The sequence below is a fragment of the Macaca fascicularis genome, chromosome 2 (genome assembly GCF_037993035.2).
Source record: "Macaca fascicularis isolate 582-1 chromosome 2, T2T-MFA8v1.1".
Taxonomy (NCBI): Eukaryota; Metazoa; Chordata; class Mammalia; order Primates; family Cercopithecidae; genus Macaca; species Macaca fascicularis.
Genome location: NC_088376.1, coordinates 62792460 through 62819985, shown reverse-complemented (window position 1 = coordinate 62819985; position 27526 = coordinate 62792460). Strand labels below are relative to the sequence as shown.

General features: G+C 40.4%; 1 protein-coding gene across 16 annotated transcripts in view; it reads right to left on the bottom strand.

Moving 5' to 3' along the window:
- Positions 1-10503: 10503 nt before the first annotated feature.
- SCHIP1 (schwannomin interacting protein 1) overlaps positions 10504-27526 on the bottom strand; it is a 799467-nt gene continuing 782444 nt past the window's right edge. For all 16 annotated transcript variants that reach the window (XM_015445247.3, XM_045385098.2, XM_045385099.2 and 13 more), the window contains 5 exons: positions 21847-21964; positions 20274-20471; positions 19255-19378; positions 15687-15780; positions 10504-11145 (listed from right to left, as the gene is read on the bottom strand). In XM_015445247.3, the coding sequence (XP_015300733.1) occupies positions 11094-11145; positions 15687-15780; positions 19255-19378; positions 20274-20471; positions 21847-21964 (586 nt within the window). In that variant the 3' untranslated portion in view covers positions 10504-11093. The remainder of the gene's footprint in view (positions 11146-15686; positions 15781-19254; positions 19379-20273; positions 20472-21846; positions 21965-27526) is intronic.

Below are 27526 nucleotides of genomic sequence, written 5' to 3'. Positions count from 1 at the left end.
ATCCAGATATTTTGAAATCTTAGAAAAACTAGGTCAGCCTAGGCCAGACAAGTTGTCAGTATTTACTTAGCAGTGAATCCCTTTAGTCGGGGCATTTGTTCCTCATCACTCCTTGTAGTCTTGCATTCAGCTTGCTTCAGTTATGTGTTTGTCTTATCAGTCTGTCCCCTATATGCATTTATATTTGTGACCCGTGGAAAGATGTGCATGACCAGGGTCTGTCTGGCTCTTTCCCTCTCTACACTTTTCAGCTTCCATATATGTTAGTGCACAGTGATTTCTTTTCCTCTTCCCAGTTGCCTCTGACAGCAGTTTTCTCAAATATTTATCCAATTCTCTTTCAGTCTTCTTTGAGGAAGGAGTGCTCACATTCACTCTTCTGCTCTTGGCTTCAGAACCTGGAAGGTAAAGTCACTGACTTCCTGAAAACCCAGCAGCTCCACCTGCAGTGGGGTGTAAGGTCTGTATTTATGGATGACTTGCATGACTGGCCTGGAAACTGATGCCAAAGGAATTCCCATGAAAATGCTTTTGTCTTGAGCCAAGGAGCCTGGGGTAAATTTGAGTAAAGAATGACCATGACTACTTGTTTCAGAAATTGTAAGTAGCCCCAAGATTTGGCTTTCATTTTCTGGTGTGATGTGAAAGAAATGTTGCTTGCCCAGTTAATTGGTAGTAGAGGAAAATCCACGCAAGCACCTGAAATGAGAGTCATTTGTATGTGAACTTCCTACTTTCTTTAAAATTCAGAATTCTCAGAAGGACAAGTGAGTGCATTTGGCCCCAGGTAGCAAGTGCCGATGCTCTAAAAGCATCATGTGAAGTCAGGTCAATTGGGATGTTTTACAGGAGCAGTTTACTATCTCTAAAACAACTCTTTGATGATTTTACAGCCAAGAATTCTTGACAATGAGCAGAATTTAGGAAGTGATACACATGTGTGTACTTTTAAAAGAAGGAAGTGGGCTTTTGACTTTTTATTTCAGTGGATTGGAGAGGGCATTATTAATACAATATTGGCACACTGTCTGTCTATGTAAATTAGTGGACTGAACTGAAAGAAATGATAGATTTTGCATGTTCTCACTCATATGTGGCAGCTAAAAATTTAAAACATTGAATTTATAGAGATAGAGTAGAATGAGGTTACCAGAGGCTGGGAAGGGTAGTGGGGAGTGGGGGACAAAGTGAGGATGGCTAATGGGTACAAAAACATGGTTAGAATGAATAAGATCTAGTATGCGGTAGCACAATAGGGTGACTACAATAAACAATAATCTATTGTTTATTTTTAAATGATTAAGAGTGGAGTTGGAATGTTCTTAACACAAAGAAATGATAAATGCTTGAGGTGATGGATACCCCAATTACCCTGGTTTGATCATTACATATTAAATGCCATACAAAATCATTACATATATCTCATAAAGATATACAACTATTATGTACTTATAATAATTAAAATAAAAATAAATAAGAAGGAAGTAAGAATGAGAGCGAGAAGACCGAAAATACAATTTAGATTCAAAACCAAGATGAATTAGCTAGGACTCTTTCTTGTAAGGAGCAAGTGAACAACACATTTCAAATGTGGCCAAAAAAGTATAATTCAAAACTTTTCGTGTTTTATTGTTTATTGTTGGCTGTGCCCCTTCCCTCCAAACCACATTCATTTATTTATACTTTTTGAGTTATTCTTGCTTACATGTTTGTGGGAAGGTAGCCCCCCAGATCAGCTTGGGAAGTAAGGGAACCTAAAAAGAAGTTTGTAGGTTGGGCTCAGCGGCTTATGCCTATAATCCCAGCACTTTGGGAGGTTGAGGCAGGAGGATCGCTTGAAGCCTGGATATCAGCCTTGGCTACAAAGTGAGACCTAACTCTACAAAAAATTAAGAAAAAACTTAGCCAAGCATAGTGGCATGTGCCTATAGTCCTGGCTACCTGGGAGGCTGAGGCAAGAGAATCACTCAAGCCCAGGAGTTCGAAGCTGCAGTGAGCCGTGATTATACCACTGCATTCCAGCCTAGGTGACAGAGCAAGACACTGTATCTTAAAAAAAAAAAAAAAAGTTTTTATATATTCACGTATTGCCCCCCGATTCATTAAATCTCAGGTATTTAGCCCCTTCAAAGCTGCCGCTGACAAATGCCCTGTAAGCCTTAGCACACATGGGGTGGGCCTGGCTCTGAGCTTCACTGGGTCTCACTGTAGTGCCTGAAGAATGTCGTCACAGGAAACTGCAGATTGGTGACAGACAGGCCTGGCAGTGGCTCTAGTTTTTACTCTCATAGAAGCAAAACCCACCAGGCACTTTTTTGGCTAATGGGTTCAAGGCACCAAAATGCATTTGGAGGTGTTGGCCGTGGCAAGGCCTGCAGTGGCGCTGCCAAGGTCTGAAGATGCGGTCCCGGGTCCCCTGGCCTCTCACTGAGCAGCTATCCCATTCCCCAGTCCTCATGTTCAGCCAGGTTTCTTCTCCTGCTCTTATGCTGTCGCCCTGAAGGCCCAGCACTCTCACTTGCAGTGTGGTGAGACTGGTTTGCAAACTCCAAAAAGCCCCATGTCTGTCTTACTCCCACTCTTAGTTTAGCCAGAACTGCAGGGAGACAGATTTATTACTCCCATACAAACATTCCCCCACCTAATTATTCTTCCTGAGGCATTCATTACTTTCCCCAAAAAATTACTTAGAGCACCCGCCTGGTGTTCTATTCTCAATCTGATTTGCATCAGAGACAATGACACATTCTCTTTTTTTTTTTTTTTTTTAATTTATTTATTATTATTGTACTTTAAGTTGTAGGGTACATGTGCATAACGTGCAGGTTTGTTACATATGTATACTTGTGCCATGTTGGTGTGCTGCACCCATCAACTCATCATTTACATCAGGTATAACTCCCAATGCAATCCCTCCCCCCTACCCCCTCCCCATGATAGGCCCCTGTGTGTGATGTTCCCCTTTCTGAGTCCAAGTGATCTCATTGTTCAATTCCCACCTATGAGTGAGAACATGCGGTGTTTGGTTTTCTGTTCTTGTGATAGTTTGCTAAGAATGATGGTTTCCAGCTGCATCCATGTCCCTACAAAGGACGCAAACTCATCCTTTTTGATGGCTGCATAGTATTCCATGGTGTATATGTGCCACATTTTCTTAATCCAATCTGTCACTGATGGACATTTGGGTTGATTCCAAGTCTTTGCTATTGTGAATAGTGCTGCAATAAACATACGTGTGCATGTGTCTTTATAGCAGCATAATTTATAATCCTTTGGGTATATACCCAGTAATGGGATGGCTGGGTCATATGGTACATCTAGTTCTAGATCCTTGAGGAATCGCCATACTGTTTTCCATAATGGTTGAACTAGTTTACAATCCCACCAACAGTGTAAAAGTGTTCCTATTTCTCCACATCCTCTCCAGCACCTGTTGTTTCCTGACTTTTTAATGATCGCCATTCTAACTGGTGTGAGATGGTATCTCATTGTGGTTTTGATTTGCATTTCTCTGATGGCCAGTGATGATGAGCATTTTTTCATGTGTCTGTTGGCTGTATGAATGTCTTCTTTTGAGAAATGTCTGTTCATATCCTTTGCCCACTTTTTGATGGGGTTGTTTGTTTTTTTCTTGTAAATTTGTTTGAGTTCTTTGTAGGTTCTGGATATTAGCCCTTTGTCAGATGAGTAGATTGCAAAAATTTTCTCCCATTCTGTAGGTTGCCTGTTCACTCTGATGGTAGTTTCTTTTGCTGTGCAGAAGCTCTTTAATTTAATGAGATCCCATTTGTCAATTTTGGCTTTTGCTGCTGTTGCTTTTGGTGTTTTAGACATGAAGTCTTTGCCCATGCGTATGTCCTGAATGGTACTACCTAGGTTTTCCTCTAGGATTTTTATGGTATTAGGTCTAACATTTAAGTCTCTAATCTATCTTGAATTAATTTTCGTATAAGGAGTAAGGAAAGGATCCAGTTTCAGCTTTCTACTTATGGCTAGCCAATTTTCCCAGCACCATTTATTAAATAGGGAATCCTTTCCCCATTTCTTGTTTCTCTCAGGTTTGTCAAAGATCAGATGGCTGTAGATGCGTGGTATTATTTCTGAGGACTCTGTTCTGTTCCATTGGTCTATATCTCTGTTTTGGTACCAGTACCATGCTGTTTTGGTTACTGTAGCCTTGTAGTATAGTTTGAAGTCAGGTAGCATGATGCCTCCAGCTTTGTTCTTTTGACTTAGGATTGTCTTGGAGATGCGGGCTCTTTTTTGGTTCCATATGAACTTTAAAGCAGTTTTTTCCAATTCTGTGAAGAAACTCATTGGTAGCTTGATGGGGATGGCATTGAATCTATAAATTACCTTGGGCAGTATGGCCATTTTCACGATATTGATTCTTCCTATCCATGAGCATGGTATGTTCTTCCATTTGTTTGTGTCCTCTTTTATTTCACTGAGCAGTGGTTTGTAGTTCTCCTTGAAGAGGTCCTTTACATCCCTTGTAAGTTGGATTCCTAGGTATTTTATTCTCTTTGAAGCAATTGTGAATGGAAGTTCATTCCTGATTTGGCTCTCTGTTTGTCTGTTACTGGTGTATAAGAATGCTTGTGATTTTTGCACATTAATTTTGTATCCTGAGACTTTGCTGAAGTTGCTTATCAGCTTAAGGAGATTTTGGGCTGAGACAATGGGGTTTTCTAAATATACAATCATGTCATCTGCAAACAGGGACAGTTTGACTCTTCTTTTCCTAACTGAATACCCTTGATTTCTTTCTCTTGCCTGATTGCCCTAGCCAGAACTTCCAACACTATGTTGAATAGGAGTGGTGAGAGAGGGCATCCCTGTCTTGTGCCAGTTTTCAAAGGGAATTTTTCCAGTTTTTGCCCATTCAGTATGATATTGGCTGTGGGTTTGTCATAAATAGCTCTTATTATTTTGAGGTACGTTCCATCAATACCGAATTTATTGAACGTTTTTAGCATGAAGGGCTGTTGAATTTTGTCAAAAGCCTTTTCTTCTCAAATCAGCCTTCTGAGCAGCAGGGACAGGAGTCCTTCACTTTGATGGAAGGAGGAAGTGGATGCTTTGTGAGAAATAGTAAAGCCCTTTCTCCCCAGTGCCTGTAAAATTCAACATCATTTTCACCTTGAACCCTCACATCGAAATTGCTCTCAAGGTGAAGTATGGATCCCTGGCTGACTTTCACATGCCCTTTCTAAACCTGGGGATGTTATGTGACCTAAAAAGCTCCTGCACAAAGTGAGATGACACGTCATTACAGACTGTAATTTCTACTGAGAACTAACACACATCTGGAAGGAAGTAACTTTATGAGGCAGAAAATTAAAGCACTCACTTCCAGCCTTGCCTATGCTTTACCACAGTCAGGATATACACCACTATTTTCTGAAAAGCCAAAAAAGAAAATAAGGTATTGATTGAATATAAAAGAAAAGAGAATCTGGTAGTAAATAATAAACAAGAAAGTCTGAATGCCTAGTCTGGAGGGTGAAAATAAAATCACTTTCCTCATAAGTATCACTTTACTACCTTGTACTCTTGTACTGGGGTGCAGGGAAGTGGATTCAGTCGTTTTTAAAACAAGGACTGTGTTACAACCGTAGGCAGAACATTGTTCTAGAACCGAGAAATGTACAGAAAGAAATTTGCTGCAAAAAAGAATTTCTTATGATCAATTAGTCTTGGTGAATCATTTCTTACCAAAGCTACCAAATGAAATGGCTTTAGGATATTCACTCAGAAATTAAAAGGACATTTTCATTTTGCACAGCCAGGCCATTAATTCATGAATTATTTAATATAATGTTAATTTATACTGACAACTGACTATAAGCCTCAATTAAAATATCCTGAAAAACTCATTACCCATCAACCTATCTCATAATGAATGTGTCATATCCTATTTAGAAAAAATAAATGAACACCAGTGCAAATGGTAATTGTATATTGTATTTTGTGAGCATCAGAATTCAGCTGGGGTGGCAATAATCAAAGTGTGTCTTAAAGATCATAGAAACCTAAGACTTTTCCAGCTAGACACCAAATAGGTCTCCTGTTGTCACTTAACAATATTTGTGTTTCTGGCATCATCATAAATTCCATATTCTTGTTTCTGGCATGAATTGTTTGTTCATGACAAATCTCATTTTGATCAACTTCTGATTTCTGTCCTAATGGCTAAAGGAAAAGATGGAGCAGGGGAAAAGATTTAAACTAAACCGAAGAGGTCCGCTAACTGACAAAAGGGTCAATCTCTGACCTAGAGATGATTTTCTATAGAAAAGAAGCAGTGTAACGTGGTGGTTAAGAGCACAAGGTTTGTCTAACTGGGTCTGAGTTTCAGCTCTTTCTTAAACGATTATGGCTGTCCTCGTTAAGGACTTGCATTACTTAGTGTAATGCTAGCTGTTGTAACAGATTCAATGCAGTATAAAGGCACACATGTAATCATAGTTTATTTTTCACTTTTTTTTTTTTCCAATTTGAGGTGAATCCTATTGGATGGCAGGTAACTCTCTCCATGCAGTTTTTCCAGATGGAAAAACCCAGATTTTTTCCATCTGGTGGCTCTGCATCCCTCTAGGTTCTTGTGATTATAGCTGGTACAAGGAGAAAGAGAATGGAGAGGGCAAGCCCTTTCTTCCAAGCCTTGGCTAGAATTAAGGCACATCACATCCACTGACATTCCATTGGTAAAAATGTGTCATGGGATCACATCTAGGGCCAACGGGCAGAGGGCTGGGAATGTCTCTGTCTCTCTAGCCATTTCCCAATAACAATTCCAAAACTATAAACATGGTGGAAAGGTATGAATTTTAGCAGATTGGTAGCTAAAAGGGCTGTTTATCAGAGATGACAAATTCTGAGGAAGGAAATTTTTCAGATCTTAGATTAGATTTGAGGGTAACTGAGGGATTAAAAAAAAAATCAACCAGTCAGGGAGGATTAAACTGGAGAACAGTGAGATTAAATCTGAAGGAAAGTCAGTCCCAGGGGCTCATCCCTAGGCTAAGAGGAGAGGCGTCATACATCAGAAGAGTAGAGTGACGTCAGTTAACAGAGGCGTCAAAAGGCAGAGTCCTAATAATTAGAGCTTCTCATTCGGCCAGTCTTCAAGGGAGGACTGTCTGCTTGGTTCTGTGCTGGGGGCTACAGTTACAAGGGTGGCTGAAGTTTGCCTCTACCCTTAAAGAGGAAATAGAGAAAAATCTGTACTCAGGAGGTAGAGGAGAGCTTTTGGAGGCTAAAAGCGTGTGTGTGTGTGTGTGTGTGTGTGTGAGAGAGAGAGAGAGAGGCGCTCTAGTTGTATCTTGGAAGATGAGAATGTGTTGGTGTGGTCAAATTTCATTGCAAGGAATCAAACTTCTCTGCAATTGCCCCTCCTGGTCTTCCCTACCTTAATTAGCTCTCTGTACTCTGAAGTATTTAAGCAGTACCAAGGAATGGTTAAAGAAAAAGTGAGGTAATCACAGAAAAAAAGGTAAAAATAGATGTTAAGTACAAGCATAATTATTGGATCACTGTTTCTGGTGGCAGAAATCTGAAAAGATATAAGGTATGTTCCACCAACACTGGGGATTACTACAAAGGTATTAAAAAGAATGACTTTGGGCCGGTCACGGTGGCTCATGCCTGTAATCTCAGCACTTTGGGAGGCCAAGGTGGGCAGATTACCTACGGTCAGGAGTTCAAGACCAGCCTGGCTAACATGGTGAAACCCCATCTCTACTAAAAATACAAAATTAGCCAGGTGTGGTGGTACACACCTGTAATCCCAGTCACTCGGGAGGTTGAGGCAGGAGAATTGCTTGAACCTGGGAGGTGGAGGTTGCACTAAGCTGAGATTGTGCCACTGCACTCCAGCCTAGGCAACACAGCGAGACTCTGGCTCAAAAAAAAAAAAAAAAAAAGAAAAAAGAAAAAAAGAAAACAGTAACTTTGATCTGTATGTCCTGACCTGGAAGGATGTCTATGGATAAAGCAAGCTACAGAGATCCTACCTTTGTAAAGACAAATGGAAATATAAAACCCCATGCGTGTGTATCTATATAAGCATAGAGAAATGTGTTAGAATGCATTCCAAGTTTTTGCACTGGTATTTGGAGGAGGGAGTGGGACTTGCAATTATTAACCTTTCCCTTAAGCATCACTGTTTTGTAAGTTAATAATTAATAAACAGGAAACAAAGCTACAAGGATGCCTTAAATCTCAGAAACTGGTAAAATTCAGAATGTTCCCACCACCTGAGCTCTGATCATTTACTTTTTATTCAACATTTATTTATTCAGTATTTCCTGGGTGTCAGGTACCTTCATAAACATTATTCAGTCTTTATAATAATCTGAGGAGATAGTATTTACAGGTGATGCGATAAGACACAGACAGCTTTAGGAACTTGCTCAGGGTCAAATCCGTGGGAAGATGGAGTCAGCATTTGTGGTCAGTCCCTTCTGGCCTCAGAACCTGCACACTCTCATCTATGCCTCACTCTCTAAAAATGGGGAAGAGAAGCAGAACTTGATTTTTGAGGTTGGTTAGTCTAGCATTCTAAGCCGGTAAAGGTCCTAGTTTACATGTGGAAGGACGATCTAGAGCAGGTAAGAATCCTGTTGGATATAATCCCAGTCCTTGCTGATAAGCGAAAGCAAAATTACTGGAAAGACTCAGTCTCAAAAGAATCCCCTTAGAGAGTGACATTTCTACCATGGGCAGAGAAGGCTGAAAGGAGCACCAGTAAATTGAATGTAATTCTCCTCTGAGTATCTCAAGGCATGGTGGGAAGAACAATTGTATTATCAGCTAGGCTTTGACCCAGAGGTATTCTGAGAGGCCCTCTGTGGGTATAATCTCATTTTCTCTCTTTTCTTCTCCAGTTGGGAGCTATTCGGTTATGATTATGGGCTTCAAACAATTAGAAGAACTTAGAAGCCATGAATTTCTTTACAACATGCATTTCTAGCCAGAGATTGCATGGCTTAAGACACAGAGAAAATGCATTTCTAAATTTTTACTGGAACTGGCAGTTCTGGCAAGGATTTTAAAATGTAAGTCTTTTGTGGTGGGCTAAGTTTTAGCCCCAGGGCTCCAGGTTGTGAGTGCCACCACAGGAGGTTCAGAAGGCCACACTACCTTCTCTTGCTTGGACACAGGCATTTTCCATAGCACTCTTTCCAGCTCTGCTCTCCCCACAGATTGCAAACTAATAGGAATATAATATTTTTTAATTAGAAAAAAACTAGATACTTAGAAAACATGGTTTAACAAAGCTAAAGAAAAGAAGAAAGTGGAAGTCAATGGTTCTCAACATGAGAATCTTCTGGAGACCTTTAAATGCCTCAGTGCCCAGGCTATACCCCAGACCATTTAAGTCAGTCCATGGGGGCGGGACCCAGGCACCAGTGGTTTCTAAGGCTCTCCAGGTGGTTCCACTGTGCAGCTAAAGACGAGAGTCACTGGCTCACTGACCAACATTCTCACCCAGTAGAAGCAGCAACGACGGTCCAGCAGCTGTGCTTGGATTCACAGGGCTGGGATCACCCCAGGAGATCCCTGACAGCTGGTGTGGGAATTCAGGGCCCAGTCAGAGACCTTTGGGCAGCCTAGGGCCCCACTCTTAAGCTCAGTAGCGAGCAGCAACCTGTCCTCCTCAACAGCCAACTCACAAAAACCAAAATATATTTATGAACTGTGTTCTTTTTCTATTCTAAATGGAAATAACTTGTTTGAGGCCCATAAAAAATGACTAGTGTTACAATTTAAGATTACCTATTTTGCGAAACAGAAGGCTGTCTAGGAACATTGGCAAATCTTGTTAATTCCTTACAATACTTAGGATCTGAGTATTTTTGAGAAAGGAAAATGGAGACAGTTGTCTAAAGTTCTATCTTCAGATTACATCATGGACCTTGGAGTGAAACCAGGTGGTCCGTGGGTGGTTCTGGAATGTTGAATTGTTCATCTTTGCTTTAGTTTATGGGTCCCTAATCGCTACATGAATATTAGCTAATTAAATCTATTTTCTGAAACTCTCCACTTATTAAGAAACAGTCTGTAACTGCTTTAGACTTCGAATCTTCTTTCATGAGACCAACAGAATGGTTAAAAATTTGAAAATAGCAACAACGGGCCTTGGAGAAAGAGTTCACGTGGTGAATTTAGTAAATGGAGTTTGATACAGTCATAGTGCCCTAACAAGACCAGCAGCTATTAAATACTAACGTGCTACAATTCCAGATGGATCACTTAAGCAATAACAGAAGTGCAGGCTCTGATGCTACTGACCTTTGGTATTCTTCGGATCACTCTCTCACACACACATACTCACAGACACGCACTCACACTCATAATTTTCTGGGCAATTTGCCACCTTGTGTGTCCTCTAGAGCAATTAGTTTTTTCACTGACAAAAGTTTCCTGGTGGGGAATTTAGTTGGAGAGGGGTTAAGCCATTATAAGGCTTGCTAGTGAGCAAAAAGACATATCATATGAAACAAAGTTTTAATTTTTATTTTACATATTTATACATAAAACTTTCAAGGAACCCTCTGAATCCAACAGAATGTTAATAGCACATCTAAAAAGGAACTTCAGGTAGTCAACATTCACAAAATGTTGAAAACTGAGTAAAATATACATATTACGGAGAGCTACAACTTCACTACGAGGCAGGCATGTATTTTTTGACTTGTATAGCACCGTCATTTACAGTTCTTCTTTAAAACTACAGTGAAGAATGAAAAGTAGTCAATGGGAAAATACTGTTCCAACTTAAAATCTCTAAACAAATAAAAATAAAGTTAAAACTACTCTCTTTTATTAACCGTGATTTGTGGTGGTGTCAGTACTGTACATTTTTTTGTAACAATATTTTATTAAAATGCCTGATATTAAGTGGCACAAGTAAAAAATTAAAATAAATTAAGAAGCAAAGGCCAATCACTGGACATTAAGCTTCAGACATTATCAATGACTAACACTGATATTTGTTTGTTTCTGCACCACCTTTAGCAACAGCATTTTTACAACCACAGAAGCAAAATAAATTCTAGCTTGTTCTCTGGTTGAATGGCTTCTTTTCACTTTGCAGGCATTTTCTCTGCCATGTGCTTCTGCTGACTTTCAGCATGTCTGTAAAATAATTAATACAATTATTTAGCATTATGTAGAAAGATCCAAACTGCTTTTCAATCAATAGCTATAGCATCCTGCAAACTGAAGCTCAGAGTTACTGACAGTGAAATAGATGAGAATCAAGAAAAAGTACGTTATTCAAACTCTTTGAACTCTGATTTGAACTCCTTAATTTTTACATTTTGTGTATGATTCCTTTTATTTAGTAAGCCACTGGATGAACCTGAGACTTATAGACATTACTACTTTTAAGAAGAAAAGTTATGTTTGAAAATGAAAAGAAATAAACATCTGGGATACTTTTACCAACAAATATTAAATATGTCTTCCACGGGTCCTGATGCTGGGGATTTGATGGTAAGCAAGAAAATGAGGTCTTTGTTCTCATGGGGAATATGTTCCAATGGAGAGAGACAGGAAAGGAATAAATAGCAAACAAGGAAATAACAGATGGAAATAAGCATGAAGCCAAAAGTCGAAACAAGGTGTTCTGATGAGAGTAACTGAGTGACTACTTATATCTAAGGACACATGCAGACACAGACCTAGATGTTAACTAAGACTCCTGACAGAAACTTGGAGCCAAAAATCTAATTCATTCCTGCAAAAGCCAATGTCTAACAAATGGCAGGTCTTCGTGGATGTAAAGATATTCCATGTTTGCATGTTTTTTCCCCCAATTAATCCTAAGGGCATGGTCTTGGCAGTGAGGATAGGGTGAGTCTTCTTATTTACCAAGCTCTATTATGGGCCAGGTCTGGTGGCTCACGCCTATAATTCCAGCACCCTGGGAGGCGAGGCTGGTGGATCACGCGAGGTCAGGAGTTTGAGACCAGCCTGACCAACGTGGCAAAACCCTGTCTTTACTGAAAATACAAAAATTAGCTGGGCATGGTGGTGTGTGCCTGTAATCCCAGCTATTCAGGAGGCTGAGGCAGGAAAATTGCTTGAACTCGGGAGGCTGTGGTTCCAGTGAGCCGAGACCGTGCCATTGCACTCCAGCCTGGGTGACAAGAGTGAAACTCCGTCTCAAAAACCAAACAAACAAAACCAAAACAAGCTTTATTATGACCTGTGAACCCAAAAATAGGCCAGTGAAGCAGCTAGACAGTGGGACAGAGTTAGACAGTGGGGCAGAGGGGGAGGAGTGTGACCAAGCTGTTTACATCACTTGAATGGTCACTTCTCAGAGAACGATGGGGTTTGAAGGCTGCAAAAGACAATGGTTTTAAAGTACGATTTTAGGAAATGATAAATTTGGCAAGAGAAAAACATCTAGGGCTGTGGTTTTCAGCTATAATCAAAGGTTTAGGCATAGTTTGTGTGCTGCCTGGACTTCAGTAGTCAGTGATGTCAAGTTGAACTCACTGGTTTTATGCAGAGTGTGTCATATCAGGGAAGACAAACTATAAATACTTTCAGAAACAGGGGAGTGACAACAGTGTCCTTGCTACACTCAGCAGCCCATCAATAAATGGCACTATTCAACTAACATTAAAGGTACTCCAGGAAAAAGTACCTTATCAATAGCTCTCCATTCCTTAAAAAATCTGTCCCCTTTAGCAGAACATCTCATGGCCCTGTTGATGTGTAACAAGAATCAAATATTTTCATAACTAACTCATATGCCTCACTTAAGCAAATCCAGATCAAGATATTTTGATGCCTAGTGAACTTGATTCCACTGTAGCTAATTACATTACAGTTCTCACAGCAATTTTTAAATATACTACTCTGTACATGTACATGCACACACACTCCTGTGTACATGCACACACATACATCAAAATGTTTTCCAAGAAGGAAAGCAGAACAGATGGCACACAACTTCAGAAAATATTGAAAATTGGGTAATTTTTTGAGACATAAATAAAATAGTGAATTTCATTAAAATTTTAAACAAAGGAGGGAAAGAGTTTCAGTCCATAAAACTAAAAGGTTCTTATCAGCAAGTTATATAAGAGTCCCTATTAGGATTTGTTTCACTGAAGCCCCACCAAAACTCTTTTTTTTTTTAATCAACAATTGCTATTGAGGGCTTACTATGTGCCCAGCAGGCCCTGTGCTAGGCTCTGGGGACGCAGTAATGAATGAAAATGACCTCACCTCTGTTTTCAGGGAATTCATAGTCAGGTGGGGAGAGACAGCAAAGGAAACACAGTGCCATAAGGCTCCACATGACAGAGATGAGATGCTGTTAGGAACACTGAGGAGAAGGTCTTAACACAGTCTTATGATCAAAAGCAGGTCATATAATTGCTGGTGCTGTTTTGTAGACCCACCACATGGCTGTTCATGTGCTGGAAACATGCCAGCATGGAATGACCCTGACATGCCAGGGTCAACTCCCCTGGGAATAGTCCTGATTTACATGGAGGTGTAATAAGTTTAATGCACTGACAATCCATACGAGAGGAGAATGAATGCTAAAGAGCCAAGTGTTTGGAGGTCAGGGAGGGCTTCTCCAAAGAAGCATCATCCAAACCTGTGGTTCTCAAATTTGGCTATGCATGAGAATTATCTAGGAGCTTTAAAAAAATTCTCATGCCCAGGCTAGCCCACAAGAATAATTAAATAAGAATATCTGGGGTAGGATCCAGGCATCACTATTTCATAAGCCTCCCCACATGGTTGTGTTGTGCAACCCAAATTGAGAACTACTGATGAATGGACATCTGGAATAGTAGGAGTTCTATAGGTAAAGGGAAGAGGTGGATCACATGTCCCAGCAGGACCCACAGCTACTCCTTCCGCCTTCTGAGATCTGGCTGTAGGACTCTGGGGCTGCTGCCTTTAGGGATGTTTAAGTATCCTCAGGTCCCTCCAATGAGGAAAGTTACTTTTCTGCAGCCAGGAGCAGATGTAGAAGCTTCTTCTCACCAAGAGAAAGGCTAGGCAAGGACATCATGCCCCTGGGGCCTATGGTAGGACTGCCCCAATTCAAAGGATGCCACAACACCTTTAAATTAGTGACTCCTCTCCTTTTAACTCCATGGTTTTGCCTGCCCTGTTTCCGATGGTCACACCATCTGAAAGTCATAAAAACATACGCTGCAAACCTAAGTATTAGCCTAACACTTAGAAGAGGCGGGGACTCTCACCATCCTCCTTGCCAAAAAGAAATGCCAATACTATTTTGAGAAACAGAGAAAAGATCTCTGCTGTCACAGGTAACTCATAGTTTGCAAGACTTTATATATTTTTCAAAAAAAATGTAGGTCCTGATTGTATATTTCACCATTGATTTCCCATAATCTTAACACCTGCATGCAAACTTCTTGAACTAACAAAAAAGGGATGTTTTATAATTGCTGGTGGTGTAGTGCCTGAATACATCTTTAGATGGCAATAATATTATTTGAGTGTTATTGTGATATTTCAGATGCAGGCAAATACGTTCAAAGAGTATGAGAAGGCTTACTGTTTTGTTTTGTTTTTGGCTAGGGATAAGGCAATATAATACGTAAAACATACAAAACAGTGCTGCTCGTAACTCTTAAAAAAGAAAGCTTAAACATATTTTTCCAGCATTTTGCTACTAAAACCATTTTTTATATCATTGCATCACTAGACAATTATTTTACCCAGCATTACACATTGAGATGAGGTCCTATGGTAGGTGCTGGGAGCATTATTATCACTACATATGTTTTCAAGCTTCTCTGGGATTGTTGTAGATCATGTGGTTAACTCCTTACATCATTGTGACAAGAGGTGTTCCTTCTTTGCAGAGCCTTCTACTCTCTAAATACTATTTCTGGGATTAATAGCAATTACTCTCTCTTGGTTTAAAGATTCCATATGGACCGTCTCAGAAAAGATGCCATAGTAAATATGTGCTCATAGGAATGTTTACAGCATTCCATGTACTTTATATGCTTACAGTGATATGCTTTACTGCAAGGAAATCTGCAAAGAAATGCAACATTTTGACCAGCATTAGCCTAGTTTCCTTGTCCCTTAGGAAGGGAAGCATTCTTTTTACCTCTTTAAAAAGAGGAAGTTGGAGCAAAGCCCAGCTAAAAACTCAAGTCCTGGAGTTTCCCCACGGTGAGAACAATCTGGTGGCACTGTGGCTGCAGAGATGCCAGTGTCCCTGCCTTCTGGGCATGGCAGAGGCGATCAAGAACTGGATCATATAAGAGCTTGTGCTTTGGAGAACTCGTCACATGGATGCTTGTCTGGAAACATGCCAACATGACACGGCTTATGCCCAGCTTCCCAGGGGACAGTCCTTCAAGGTAAAGTCCTCCAAGACCAGAACTACTGACCTGATTTAGGTGGAGATGTGAGAAGTAATGCACTGACAATTCGTCACAAGTGGGTTGTTACCAGACGGTTGCTAACAAGCACGCATTTGGTAGGGACAATGGAATTCTGCTTCTCCTCCATCTGAACAGCTGGCACCAGCAAAGGCAAGGTGAGTTATTCATGGAAGTAGAGGAAGAAGTTCTCTAGAACTAGTTTTTGCCTAATGCTTAGATTTCAGACCACCCTGGGCTTCATTTCTTCTTTGGCAAGAGTGAAGCCACACTGACCTGGTCAAGTCTTCGATGTCCACCAGCATGGCATCCTGCTCTGTGTGCAGCTCATCTCGGATGAGAAGCAGCTGGACCAACTCTTCATTCAAGCCTGTGGCAAATAAAAGAGCATTTAAAAACAGATAAAACTGCCTCCAAGTCAGAATGTGTAACTATTTACAAACCAGTATACCCACAAACAGCTACACATAATAGGAAAGATATTTTTGTAAAAGGTTAGACTTCTTATGTTGCAGAAACATGTCTAATTTGCATAATTATAGAGGTGTGGGAAGAAAAGGAGTCAAGTAGGAACTATTTCCAATTACCTTCATATTAAGGTGGGAAAATAAATGTTAGCTGTTAGGAGACTAGCTTGTTAGAAAAAGCAGGTTTTGTTTTGAAGAAATGTGAACAACAAAGCCTGGAGCACATTAAGTTTTCCATCCTTCAGCTTCAGGACTCTCCCCTCACACTGACAGTCAGGAGGGCCTTGAGGCCTGACTACTACATCAGATGCCGGCTGAAAGGAAGGTATGCCAGGCGTGCTCAAAGCCTTCACACGGCCCTAGGAAAGGAGAAGCCCTAGGTGCAGGTTGTTTTAGGAGAAAGTATTATCTGAAGATATTGAAAAGTCAGATTTGTAATATAGTTAGATATGTAAGACCTGAAGAAATAACCCCTGAAATTTCTAAACAACAGGGTGCCAAGGAAAATATTACTTAAGACTTACTCTTTCTTTTCTTATCTTCTTTCTTTCCTTTCCTTTTTTCTTTTTTTTCTTTTCTTTTTTCTTTTCTTTCTTTCCTTCCTTCTTTCCTTCCTTCCTTCCTTCCTTCCTTCCTTCCTTCCTTCCCTTCCTTCCTTCCTTCCTTCCTTCCTTCCTTCCTTCCTTTCTTTCTTTCTTTTCTTTCTTTCCTTTCTCTCTCTCTTTCCCTCCCTCCCCTCCTCCCTCCCTCCTTCCTCCTTCCTTCCTTCCTTCCTTCCTTCCTTCCTTCCTTCCTTCCTTCCTTCCTTCCTTCCTTCCTTCATTCATTCTCTTTCTCTCCTCTCTTTCTCTCTCCCTCTCTCTTTCTCTCTTTCTTTCTGTTTGAAATGGAGTCTCACTGTGCCGGCTAGGCTGGAGTGCAGTGGCGCGATCTCAGCTCATTGCAACCTCCACCTCTCTCTCTCTCTCTCTCTCTTTCTTTTTGAAATGGAGTCTCACTCTGCCGCCCAGGCTGGAGTGCAGTGACGTGATCTTGGCTCATTGCAAACTCCACCTCTCTCTCTTTCCTTCTTTCCTTCCTTCCTTCCTTCCTTCCTTCCTTCCTTCTTTCCTTCCTTCCTTCAAAGACAGGGTTTTGCCTTGTTAGCCAGGATGGTCTTGATCTCCTGACCTCGTGATTTGTCCGCCTCGGTCTCCCAAAGTGCTGGGATTACAGGTGTGAGCCATTGCACTTGGGCCCAAAATATTTCTAATCTCCCTGAAATCAGTGCACTGGGTTAATTGGGCTCCTGCCACTGAAAAACATGAACAAGCCAAAGCTCTCTCTTGCTTTTTCCCTCAGAGAAGCTAAGCATTACAGCTGCTAGTCCCAGACACATGGAAGACAGTACCCATCTAGCAAGAGCTCTAGGCAGGAAAACAAAAGATAGAATGGGGGTGATCAGACAGGTCCCCCTCGGAAATGCTTTTAGATATCCTGACTTCAAATGATGCATTTATCTGCCTTTAGGTCAAACTAGTTTCCAATTTTAAAAAGAGAGCCAAAAAAAAAAAAAAAAAAATCACACAAAGAGGTCTAAAATTTCATCTGTTCCTGAAAAGGACTAGATGGCAATTTTAGTGTTTAAAAGTCTAAGGAAGATGTTTTAGTGGTAAAACATCAGAAAGCATTTTCAGTACTTGAAAGAATAACAACTCTAGTAAGTAATTTTCAACTAAAATTAAAATGTAGTTGTAGAATTTTTAAAAAATCCTGTGAATCTATGGTTTCTTAATCAAAATGTTTGACTCTTTCTCTTAATTTTAGAACAATATTCCATGTGTTAACTTGGCACTGAATATATCCAATTTTTTATCTGGATCTTGTGGAAAAATTTCATTTTTTCCAGTGTGCACTTGGGTAGCCTTTTATACTATCACTTAGTAGAGTATCTACATATCTGAACCCTTAATGCATAGAATTTTTTTTCCAATATGAAGTTTTAAGCTTTTTATTATGGAAAATTTTCAAACTGTTACGAAAGCAGAGAAAACAGTTTAATGAATTTCCATGTATCTAACTAGCTTTAACAATTTTCAACTCATGGCCAAGCTTGGATCATTTCTCCGACTTCTACTGGATTATTTTAAAGCAAATTCCAGTTATCATATTATTTTATCTGTAAATGCTTTAGTATGTATGTCTAAAAGACAGGGGTTTTCTTTTCTTTTCTTTTTTAGAGATGGAGTCTCGCTGTGTTACCCAGGCTGGAATGCAGTGGCACAATCTCGGCTTACTGCAAGCTCCACCTCCTAGGTTCATGCCATTCTCCTGCCTCAGCCTCCTGAGTAGCTGGGACTACAGACATCCACCACCATGCCCAGCTAATTTTTTGTATTTTTAATAGAGATGGGGTTTCATCGTGTTAGCCAGGATGGTCTCGATCTCCTGACCTCATGATCCGCCCGCCTCGGCCTCCCAAAGTGCTGGGATTATAGGCGTGAGCCACCGTGCCTGGCCGGCTTTTCTTTTTTAAATTCACATAACTGCAACACCTTTATCACACCTAAAATAAATCAATCTTTACTAAAACATTCAGTTAGTATTCAAATTTCCCTGTTTGGCTCATAAATGCTCTTTTCTTTTTATAGTTGGTTTACTTGAATGCATTTGGTTGGCATATCTCTTGAATTTCTTTTAATCTGTAATATCATATAATTATACAGACTCATTCCTCCCTGGGGCTGAAGAGATTGTGAATTTATCTGGCTTAACCAAACTGCCTAAGTGAGAATGTTCTCTCTTCCATCAGGCCAAGCAAACTGCCTATTCTCTGCATGACCAATCACCTTGAGTGAGCACCACTCACCACTCCCTGTGGCCACTTCTGTTAAAGGTCTTTCTTTATTCTGGGGAGAAAAGTCCATATTTTGTCACCCTGTAATTTTCACATATTGGTTCCACACACTTCTACCATCTGGAGTCCCAGGAAATGTGTCTAATTTAATTTTATTGATGATGATGATACCTATGATGAATGTGTATACAACTAAAGTAGAAAGTATACTTGTACAGCAAATGACTTGTAACTACTGAATTGTGTTCCAGAAACAGGTGTTGTAAGTCAGGTACATGCACTGTGCTAGGAGCTGGGGATTTAAAATAAATAAAAGGGACCTGTAACTATTGTGAATCTTTAAAAATTCTTAAAGCTTCTGAACATTTTACAGCTAAAACAAATAACAACAACAAAAAAGAGCCTTGTAATTCTCTTATTTTCCTTGCAATCACACAGGAACCCAATGAAATGTTGTATGAAAAAATTGGACCAAAGAAGTAGCATTATTCCATGATGTTTTACATTGAATATCCTATTTTCAAGCATATCTTACACTTACTTTCTATCTGGGAATGGAGATCATTGACTATCACTTGTAGCTGCCCAATAGTCATGTCTCTCAGGTCGGTGGGTTTTAAACTTCTTTTCATCAAGCATTCACTTATATGAGGCATGTGTGGCAGCTGAAGATACAAAGGGGAAGAAATGGAGGAGTGAATAGAGCCACAAACACACTGAATGTAAGACTCAGTTTTCTCTTAAAAGATCCACTCATCCACCCACTGCAATTCAGTGATTAAAAGCTTTCCCAGGCTGTGTCTTTCCCAGTGTGGGGCCCTACATCCACACTACATTACCTAATATGCAATTGGCATCAAAGCACAACACTCCCAGCATCAAAAGCTTTTTGACTGGTTGTGAGTCAATCTTATAGCCACAAATGAATTACCAAGGAATATCAATAATATTGATAACAAGGAAAAAATTAGTATCAGCTACTATTTAATAATTTATACCATGCTACAAGTACTGTGCTATGTGCTTTGAATACTTTATCTCACCGAATCCTCACAATCATACTCTGACACAGGCATTATCATCCCCATTTTATAGAGAGAAAACTGAGAAGTAACTTGCTTAGAACTTCATAACAGGTCAATGGCAGAGCTAGACTTAAACTCCAAAGTCCAGGACTCCTGTTCACTATGCTATATTGTTTTCATTGAAACATGAGAATGAGAATTATAGCAATAGTAAGTTTGCCAGGACCAGTAGGTTCTTAGACTGAGATTGCTTTAAAGGAATTTAAATATTCCCATGACAGCTAATATTGTTCCTAAGAAATAGTAGATATCAATCAAGAGCAAGCTTTACTTTTGTGAAATCTATTGCTTATGTATTTTTCAGCGCTACAGTAGGAAGGAAAAGGAAACAAACTTAATCATTTCTCAATGACAGGACTTTTTACAAACTGCCTTAGAGAAACCCAAGTTTGCATAATTCTGGGAAAGGACTGGGACAGTGTCAACCATTTCTGGCCCCCAAACTCTTTCTTGCATTTCAGCTTTTGCTGCTTACAAGATCAGCGACGGGAGACTTTTTCCTGTTCTGTTTCTCCACTTCTACTTGCATTTTGGCCATTGGTTTGGCCATGGCAAGGGCCATTTTGGCCTCAGCTTGCAATTTCTTTTGCCTTGTAAGGAAGTCCATGTCATCCAAGGATTCAGACTCCTCTTCAGTAGTGTCTCTATCAGAATAGGAAGAACTCTGTTTGCTCTGCAAAGGGAAAAAGAGCAGCCTGAGCCTTCCATGCATGCCAGCTAGCATCCACTTAGACATGGGCTAACATACCCTCTGAGCCTTCTCCCAGAGCAGCTCAGAGTTTCCTCCATCAATGTGACTTGCTGCTTGAGTTGATAAATCTCAAGTAACATAAAAAGGGTCTAGTTTAAAATAGATTTTAGCATAAACAGAAAGAGCAGTATAGTTAATAATGGGAAATATATTTATAACAACCTTGAAATATGTCTTTGATTCTTGGTCTCAAAACTTTCCTGAAGTGACCAGACATAACAAAATATTGACTCAGAGCCAAGGCCCTACGTAGGTTCTTTGAGTGGACAGGATCTCAGGTATCCAATGATGTTCTGATGTCGCATTGCACTCAATGACAACAGTTTCCTCTTTGTTGGTCTTTGGTAAAAAAGGCTATAGACAGACCTCACAGAGAGGAAATAATTCCAGCAACAGGCACCCAAGATTATTCAGCCAACTTCTGTAATGTGAAGGAAAGACATGAGCTCATATTTCTAAGCCCAATAGGGAAGAACTGGATTTAGCTTATTTTCTCTTTATAATTTTTAGAGCATATCTAATTTCTCTCTCTCTCTGATACGGTTTGGCTGTGTACCCACCCAAATCTCATCCTGAATTGTAACTCCCACAATTCCCATGTCTCGTGGTAGGAACCCAGTGGGAGGTAATTGAATTATGGGGGTGAGTCTTTCCTGCACTGTTCTTGTGATAGTGAATGAGTCTCACTAGATCTGATGGTTTTAAAAAGTAACATGTGACTTGCTCCTCCTTGCCTTCCACCATGATTGCAAGGCCTCATTAGCCATATGGAACTGGCTAAGTCCATTAAACCTCTTTCTTTTGTAAATTGCCCAGTCTCGGATATGTCTTTATCAGCAACTTGAAAATGAACTACACCCTCTCTCTCGTTAGAGACAGGATCTCACTATGTTGCCCAGGCTGGAGTGCAGTGGTGTCATCATAGCTCACTGCAGCCTTGAACTCCTGGGCTCAGGTGATCCTCCCGCCTCAGCCTCCTGAGTAGCTGGGACTATAGGCACCATGATCAGCTAATGTTTGTATCTTTTATAGAGACAGGGTTTTGCCATGTTGCCCAGGCTGGTGATTTCCCTAATGGTTTAATATGAAAATAGTTATTAGCTTTAAGAAAGCTTATATATCTCTATTTTATTACAACTTTGACTTTTTAATCATTGTCAAATTTTAGAAGCATGCAATTCTAAGAAACTTTTCTTTTTTAATCTCTGAAATGTTTGTTCCTGATTCACAACAGAAAAGAAGCTAAATGGCCAGGAAATCACAACACCGAGCTTCAGCTGGTGCTGTTTGGACTCACCATGGGAGACAAGGGGGTGTCCAAGCTGGTTTCAGTCTTACTGTCATCAGCATCACTGTCCTTATCACTGCCACTGTCGTTGACAAAGCATATCTGCAAGTTCATCCCACTCTGCAGTCTGGGCAGAAACAAACAGGACACTAGTTCTAGTTAGCTATTGGTTATTTGGCTTCAGCCAATAGAACTGTCTGATTTTGCTAAAAGAAAGTAGTCTTATGTGCTCTTCACATGTAGGAGTGAGCAACCAATATTACTCTCCACGTATGAATAACTCTTAGTAGAGGATTTTCCAATGTTCTGTGAGTTTTTTCCTCGCCAGTTTCATGGTAAGTGAAAAATAATTTAAGGCCAAATGTTAGGGCACCCAGCACAATACCAAATAGATAGTTGGCACACAATAAAAATGTGTTGAGTCTTTGAGTTTACAGTCCTGTCAATCAAGATGAATGGGGTCCTCAGGCAAATAAGGCTGTGTGGTGTCATCTAGAGTCCCGTCCCAGGGGACAATCAAAGACTCTCTCACTGGAGCCAGCATCCCAAGGCCACAACTCTCCGAAGAAAGACTCCTTTTCTCCCAAATAGACAGAATAGGGTCATCTGAAGGAAATCTTTAAGGCAGTTGCCAAAAGCCAACCGAGGGAGCTCATTTATATCATTAAGAAAGAAAAACACCACACGTTCACACTTAAAAACATGTAAGGAAGCCCCAAACCCAGGCAGGAAGGTGCAGCCTTAGAACACAGCAAGGTTCTGCAGACCGCCTCCTGCACACAGAACCTCAGGGACAGAGACCTCTGGGAAGCCATTATATGTGTGGTGAATCCTGAAGCTCCAGGGCTGATGTTGTTGGAAGCACAGTCACAAAGGGTAACCTCACCATGTAGCTGCCACTCGCAGGCCAGACTGCAAAGCCAACTTTTTGTCCTAACCTTCTTTTGAAGTTGAACACATTTCAATACTGTTTGGCGATAAAGCGTTTTTAAAGAAATAGTCTTCCTAGCATCTCTAGTAGCCCCAGTCTCTGTTTAAGCTTAGGGAAAGAAAAGGCAAAGGAGGTTCCTACACAAGAAGAGATCCCAAGGAAGGTGAGGTTTAGGGCAGAGGACACTGCCAGGTTTAGGTCAGAGGACGCTGAATTTCTCTGGCATTATTACTGCCATAGGGAGAAATGTCAAGAACAACTTACCTGAGATTTGACTTTTCAATTCCAATGGTAGGAATGCTTTGTAGAAATTGCTCAGATCACTCATTTAAAGTGCTTCTTTTATTGAACATAACACAGAACCCAGAAAAAGAAAATCTGATTTAACACGGGAACCATAATTGTTATGGGTATGCGCTGCCACCTATTGTTAAATTCTATAATTACTGAAAATCCCAGCTTACAAACCCTGTTAAGAAAATGCAGCCATTCCCTCAGTCTGCCCAGCTCTATTCGCTCCCTACCCTCAAGGCACAGGCAAGGGGAGCCAGGCACAGAGCTAGGGGTTAGAAAGCAACACACCCCACTCTGAACATCTAAAGGTGTTTGGAGTGAGCTGAACTTAGGTTCTGAATCCTTACTTCTTTCTCCAGGCACATTACAAAAGCTCTATGACCCTCAGTTTCCTCATCTGTAAAATGGCTTGAATAGTAGCAAACCCAGTGTTATGCAGGAAGGATTAAAATAGTTCATTCAGAGCTTAGTGCAGGGCAAGTGACCTGCACATGTGAGTTGGTCTCCATTCTCTATTTGTTGAAAGTCTAAACAAAAGTAACAGAATTTTAGAGGTGAAGTGATTCTCTAAAGTCACTTACTCTAATACTGCTTGTCCTGTCACAATAATCCCTGATGTAGAATCAACTCTCTGAGATGACACATTGTCTATTAGGCAGTTTGTTCTTCTATTGAGCTAGGATTTGCCGCCTTTTTACTTTCATCCATTGGATATACATACATACCTACATAAACACACACACACACACACACACACACATATATATATATTTTTTTTTCCTGGAGAAATCTAATATGTTCAGGTTACCCTTTGATTCCATGCAGGTTTAGAAATTTTAATGTCTGTTAGTCTAAAAAAATAAAATCAACTCCCTTTTAATAATAATACCCAAGATCTATGGGTTGGAAGATGGTGGGAAAAAAACTGTTAGCAAATTAAAAACAGACACATTTTAAAGACAAATCCTAATTTGAATCTAGGATTACGTAGCATTTTCTATTTATTGAATAAAGTCTTGAGAAGAAGGGTCTCGCTACTGGATACACAGATTATAAACATATAAAATAACCCACAATACAAAATACAAAGCAAAATAAAGTTTACAATGTCCAGAGATATATATTTTCACTCACAAGAAGTTTGATCATAAGTTCTGTTGTTCTGCTGCTATGCTGACTTCTTTTTGAAGGATTAATCCAGACTAAAACATCCCATACAGTCTAACTCAGGAAAGAAAAAAAAAAAAAGTTGGGGGAGATTTAGTAGTCTGTGTAAAATTAAAAAAAATGCCGCAGGTAGAAATTCAGAAAATCGCCTTAGTACCACATTATCCCCATGGGAAACTGAAGAGAGCTTCTTATAGGGTGAGACATAATTCCTTACAGTGGTAATCACCAAGAATGTTACTCTCAGGAAAAGGAAATTATATGACATAACAGCTAATGGTTCAGAGGGGATTTTAGTAAAGACATCTTAAAACGAGCTCAGGTTTCAAGAAGGATTTGTTTGCCTTTAGCTTTTAAGCGGGTTTTAAGAAGAAGTCAGCTCTCAGTGAAACTCAACCACAGCTCCCAAGCAGCCTGAATGGATGAGTGGGGCCACCTGGTGCTGCTGAAGGCCTCTGTGCCCAGGGTGGAAGAACAGATAACCCCTGTTCCAGGACCCTGTCCACCCTGGGAGACGTGGCTGTTCTTGAGGCTCACATCTGAAAACCGAAGTTCCCCGGGCCTCTGTCCCTCACACTGCAGTGCATCTGGCTGCCCTCACAACCAGTCTTGCAAAATTCAGGCTGCAGGGGGCCTAATTTACCTAGATTTCTCAAGCACAGTCTGAGGTGAAAACAAAACACCATCCTCATCTTGTTAATTAGAGATACAATTTCAAGGTATCCAATTCAAGGTTACTTGATGTTTCAAGTGGCATTTACCAGAGCACTGTGCAAAGACTGCTGGAAGTCAGCCTTGCCTGTCGATTTCATTTCTAAAAGGTCTGTCTTGGTTATCCCAGAAAGCTCTTCTCCCTTACATACCACAAAACAATCAAAACCAATGCTGCTGCCCAGAGCTACTGACAGGGAGCACCAGGGGTCTGGAAAGAGGGTGTCCTCGATGGAGAATGCCCAGAAACATGAAGAGCTAAAGACTAAGTATGTCTTCTGGACATCTCAGTGTGAGCAGGAGTGGCCTCTGTGTGACAGTGCCTACTGGCCAGGAGCAGGAGGGCACTTGGTCGGGAGGCTGCACAGCAACCTCATCTGCTTGGCATTTACAGTGAGGAAGGCTGATATTTAGAAAACACTGGTGCTGACTTCCAACTACTGTTACCAGGGATACTATTAAAATATGCACAGGAATTGAGAGGATGGCAGAGATGAAAAGTTTTTAACTACGAAGAGAATATCTCGAAAACTCAGCCAAGTGGTAATATGATTTTGTATAAAGGTAACTTTTATTTCAAAATACAGGGACAAGAGCAGTTTATTCCCTAAGAGAAACAATGCCGTGGCCCTGAAGTTTGCTGGTGACTTCTAGAGGAGCAGTGGTCATTGTGAATCGGGACTTTGTTCTTGGCTTTGGGTTGTAGTGACCGGGATTGGGCTGGTCTGAGACCAGCTCTGAAGCCTGGAACTACTTGCTTTTTTTCTGATTTTAGGAAGGGGAATCTCCCAGCACCTGCTTAGACCACTAGTATCTATGTATAAATGTTCAAGATTCATTAGTAAGATTTTTATCCCCCTGTCCACAGCACCTTGGTTCACTTCACTTTGAACTGTTGCACTGAATTTTAAAGTATGTTCACTTACATTCTCTCCTGGGGCTGTGGATTACAGGCAAGATATACTTACTCAGAGAAGTCAAATGACTTGCCCCAGACCTGTGACAACCTCTTTATAAAAATGGTCTCAATTCTTCCTCTCCTTATACCCATCTCCTCTGTAATGTGACTCTGCAGCTTCTCCCATTGAGAAGTGGAGTCTACTTCCCTAGCCCTGGGCTGGCCTTGGAACTCATCTTTGCCAGTAGAATGCAGAGGAAGTTCCAGTTTCCCCCTCAGGGAGCCCTGCCACCACCCTCAGAACAGGTCCAGGCTAGCCTGCTGGCAGTGTAACTTTGTAGCACAGAGCCCACTTTGTAGCACAGAGCTCAACCGGCAGTTGTCTCAACTGAAGCCCTAGACAGGTGTGAGAGCCCAGCCAAGAGCAGTAAATACACCTTGCCAACGTGTAGCTGACCGGAGATGATTGAGTAAGCCTGTCCAAGCTCAGGTCAGATCAGAACCACCCAGCTGACCTATAGGATCCTAAGGAAAAATAAAGGTTGATCATTGTATGCTACTGATATGGGTGGCTTTTTAAAAAAATTATGCATCATCATTGTGGCAATAGGTAACTGGTACAGGTTCACAAAGCAAAAGGCTACAGGCTGGACTTCTGATTTCAGAATCCGGTGGCCTTTCCCTTATACTACACTTAGCCTCAGGTTTGAATTTATTAGATCCTTTCCGTATCTGGCAATATAATTTTAAAGGAAATATGCCTCCTATACTTGCTTATAATTTCAAGGCAATTGTATGGTTTTCCTTAGGAAACAGAGTGAAAGGGAACGCCCCATAGGCCAGGGATTTCAAACATGCATTGCTCATTATCTGCCTACAACCAGTGTGGCTTGAGAGCCTTTGGTCCTGCTATGCCATTCATTACTCAGTATCCCCAACTAGTTTGTGGCTGGGTCATTAAAATATATTATTTCCATTTATTTTGAAGGATCTTTGATGTATGATTTCAAGATTTTATATATAATGAAAAATTGCCCATAGTTTTATAGGATATCTTTTTCTGTTTCATGAGAATTTCAAAAGTGATGAAACATAAAATATGGATTGCAACTACTCAAGTAGCTATAAACACATTTCATTTTTCCGAGAATCTGTCATGAAGAAAGAATGTGAGAACAATTGAGGTTTGGGTAAGCTTTAGACATACTGCACGTGTGATGGTGTCTCTATAAAATGTGTTCAGTTAGGTTAAAATGACGTACTGCTACTCCTTGTAAATTGTGAAATAGTCTTCCTGTCCTGCAAACTCTGCCCCTTTCCCTTCTTTTCCCTACTGACTGTTCTATGTTGATATTTACCTTGAGTTACAGAAATGCCTATTACTACTCAAAAACACAAAAAAGAAAGAAAGGCAAAATTTCTGCCTCACAATATTTGTTACGAAAATACAATGCTATATTTTAGCAAATATTGCTGGTCCAACAAAAATCATCACACACACAAAATGACTATAAATGATTTTTATAACTATATAATGCAGAGAAAAAAGAGTTACATGTTCATGCATGCATGCATGCATTCATTCATTTGATGATCAGGCCACAATAGTTCTGTAAATTTCAAGGCACCAATAGGCTGGTGTCCCTGTCAGTCAGGGCACGTTCTAGTTTACTGCAGTCCCCAGTATT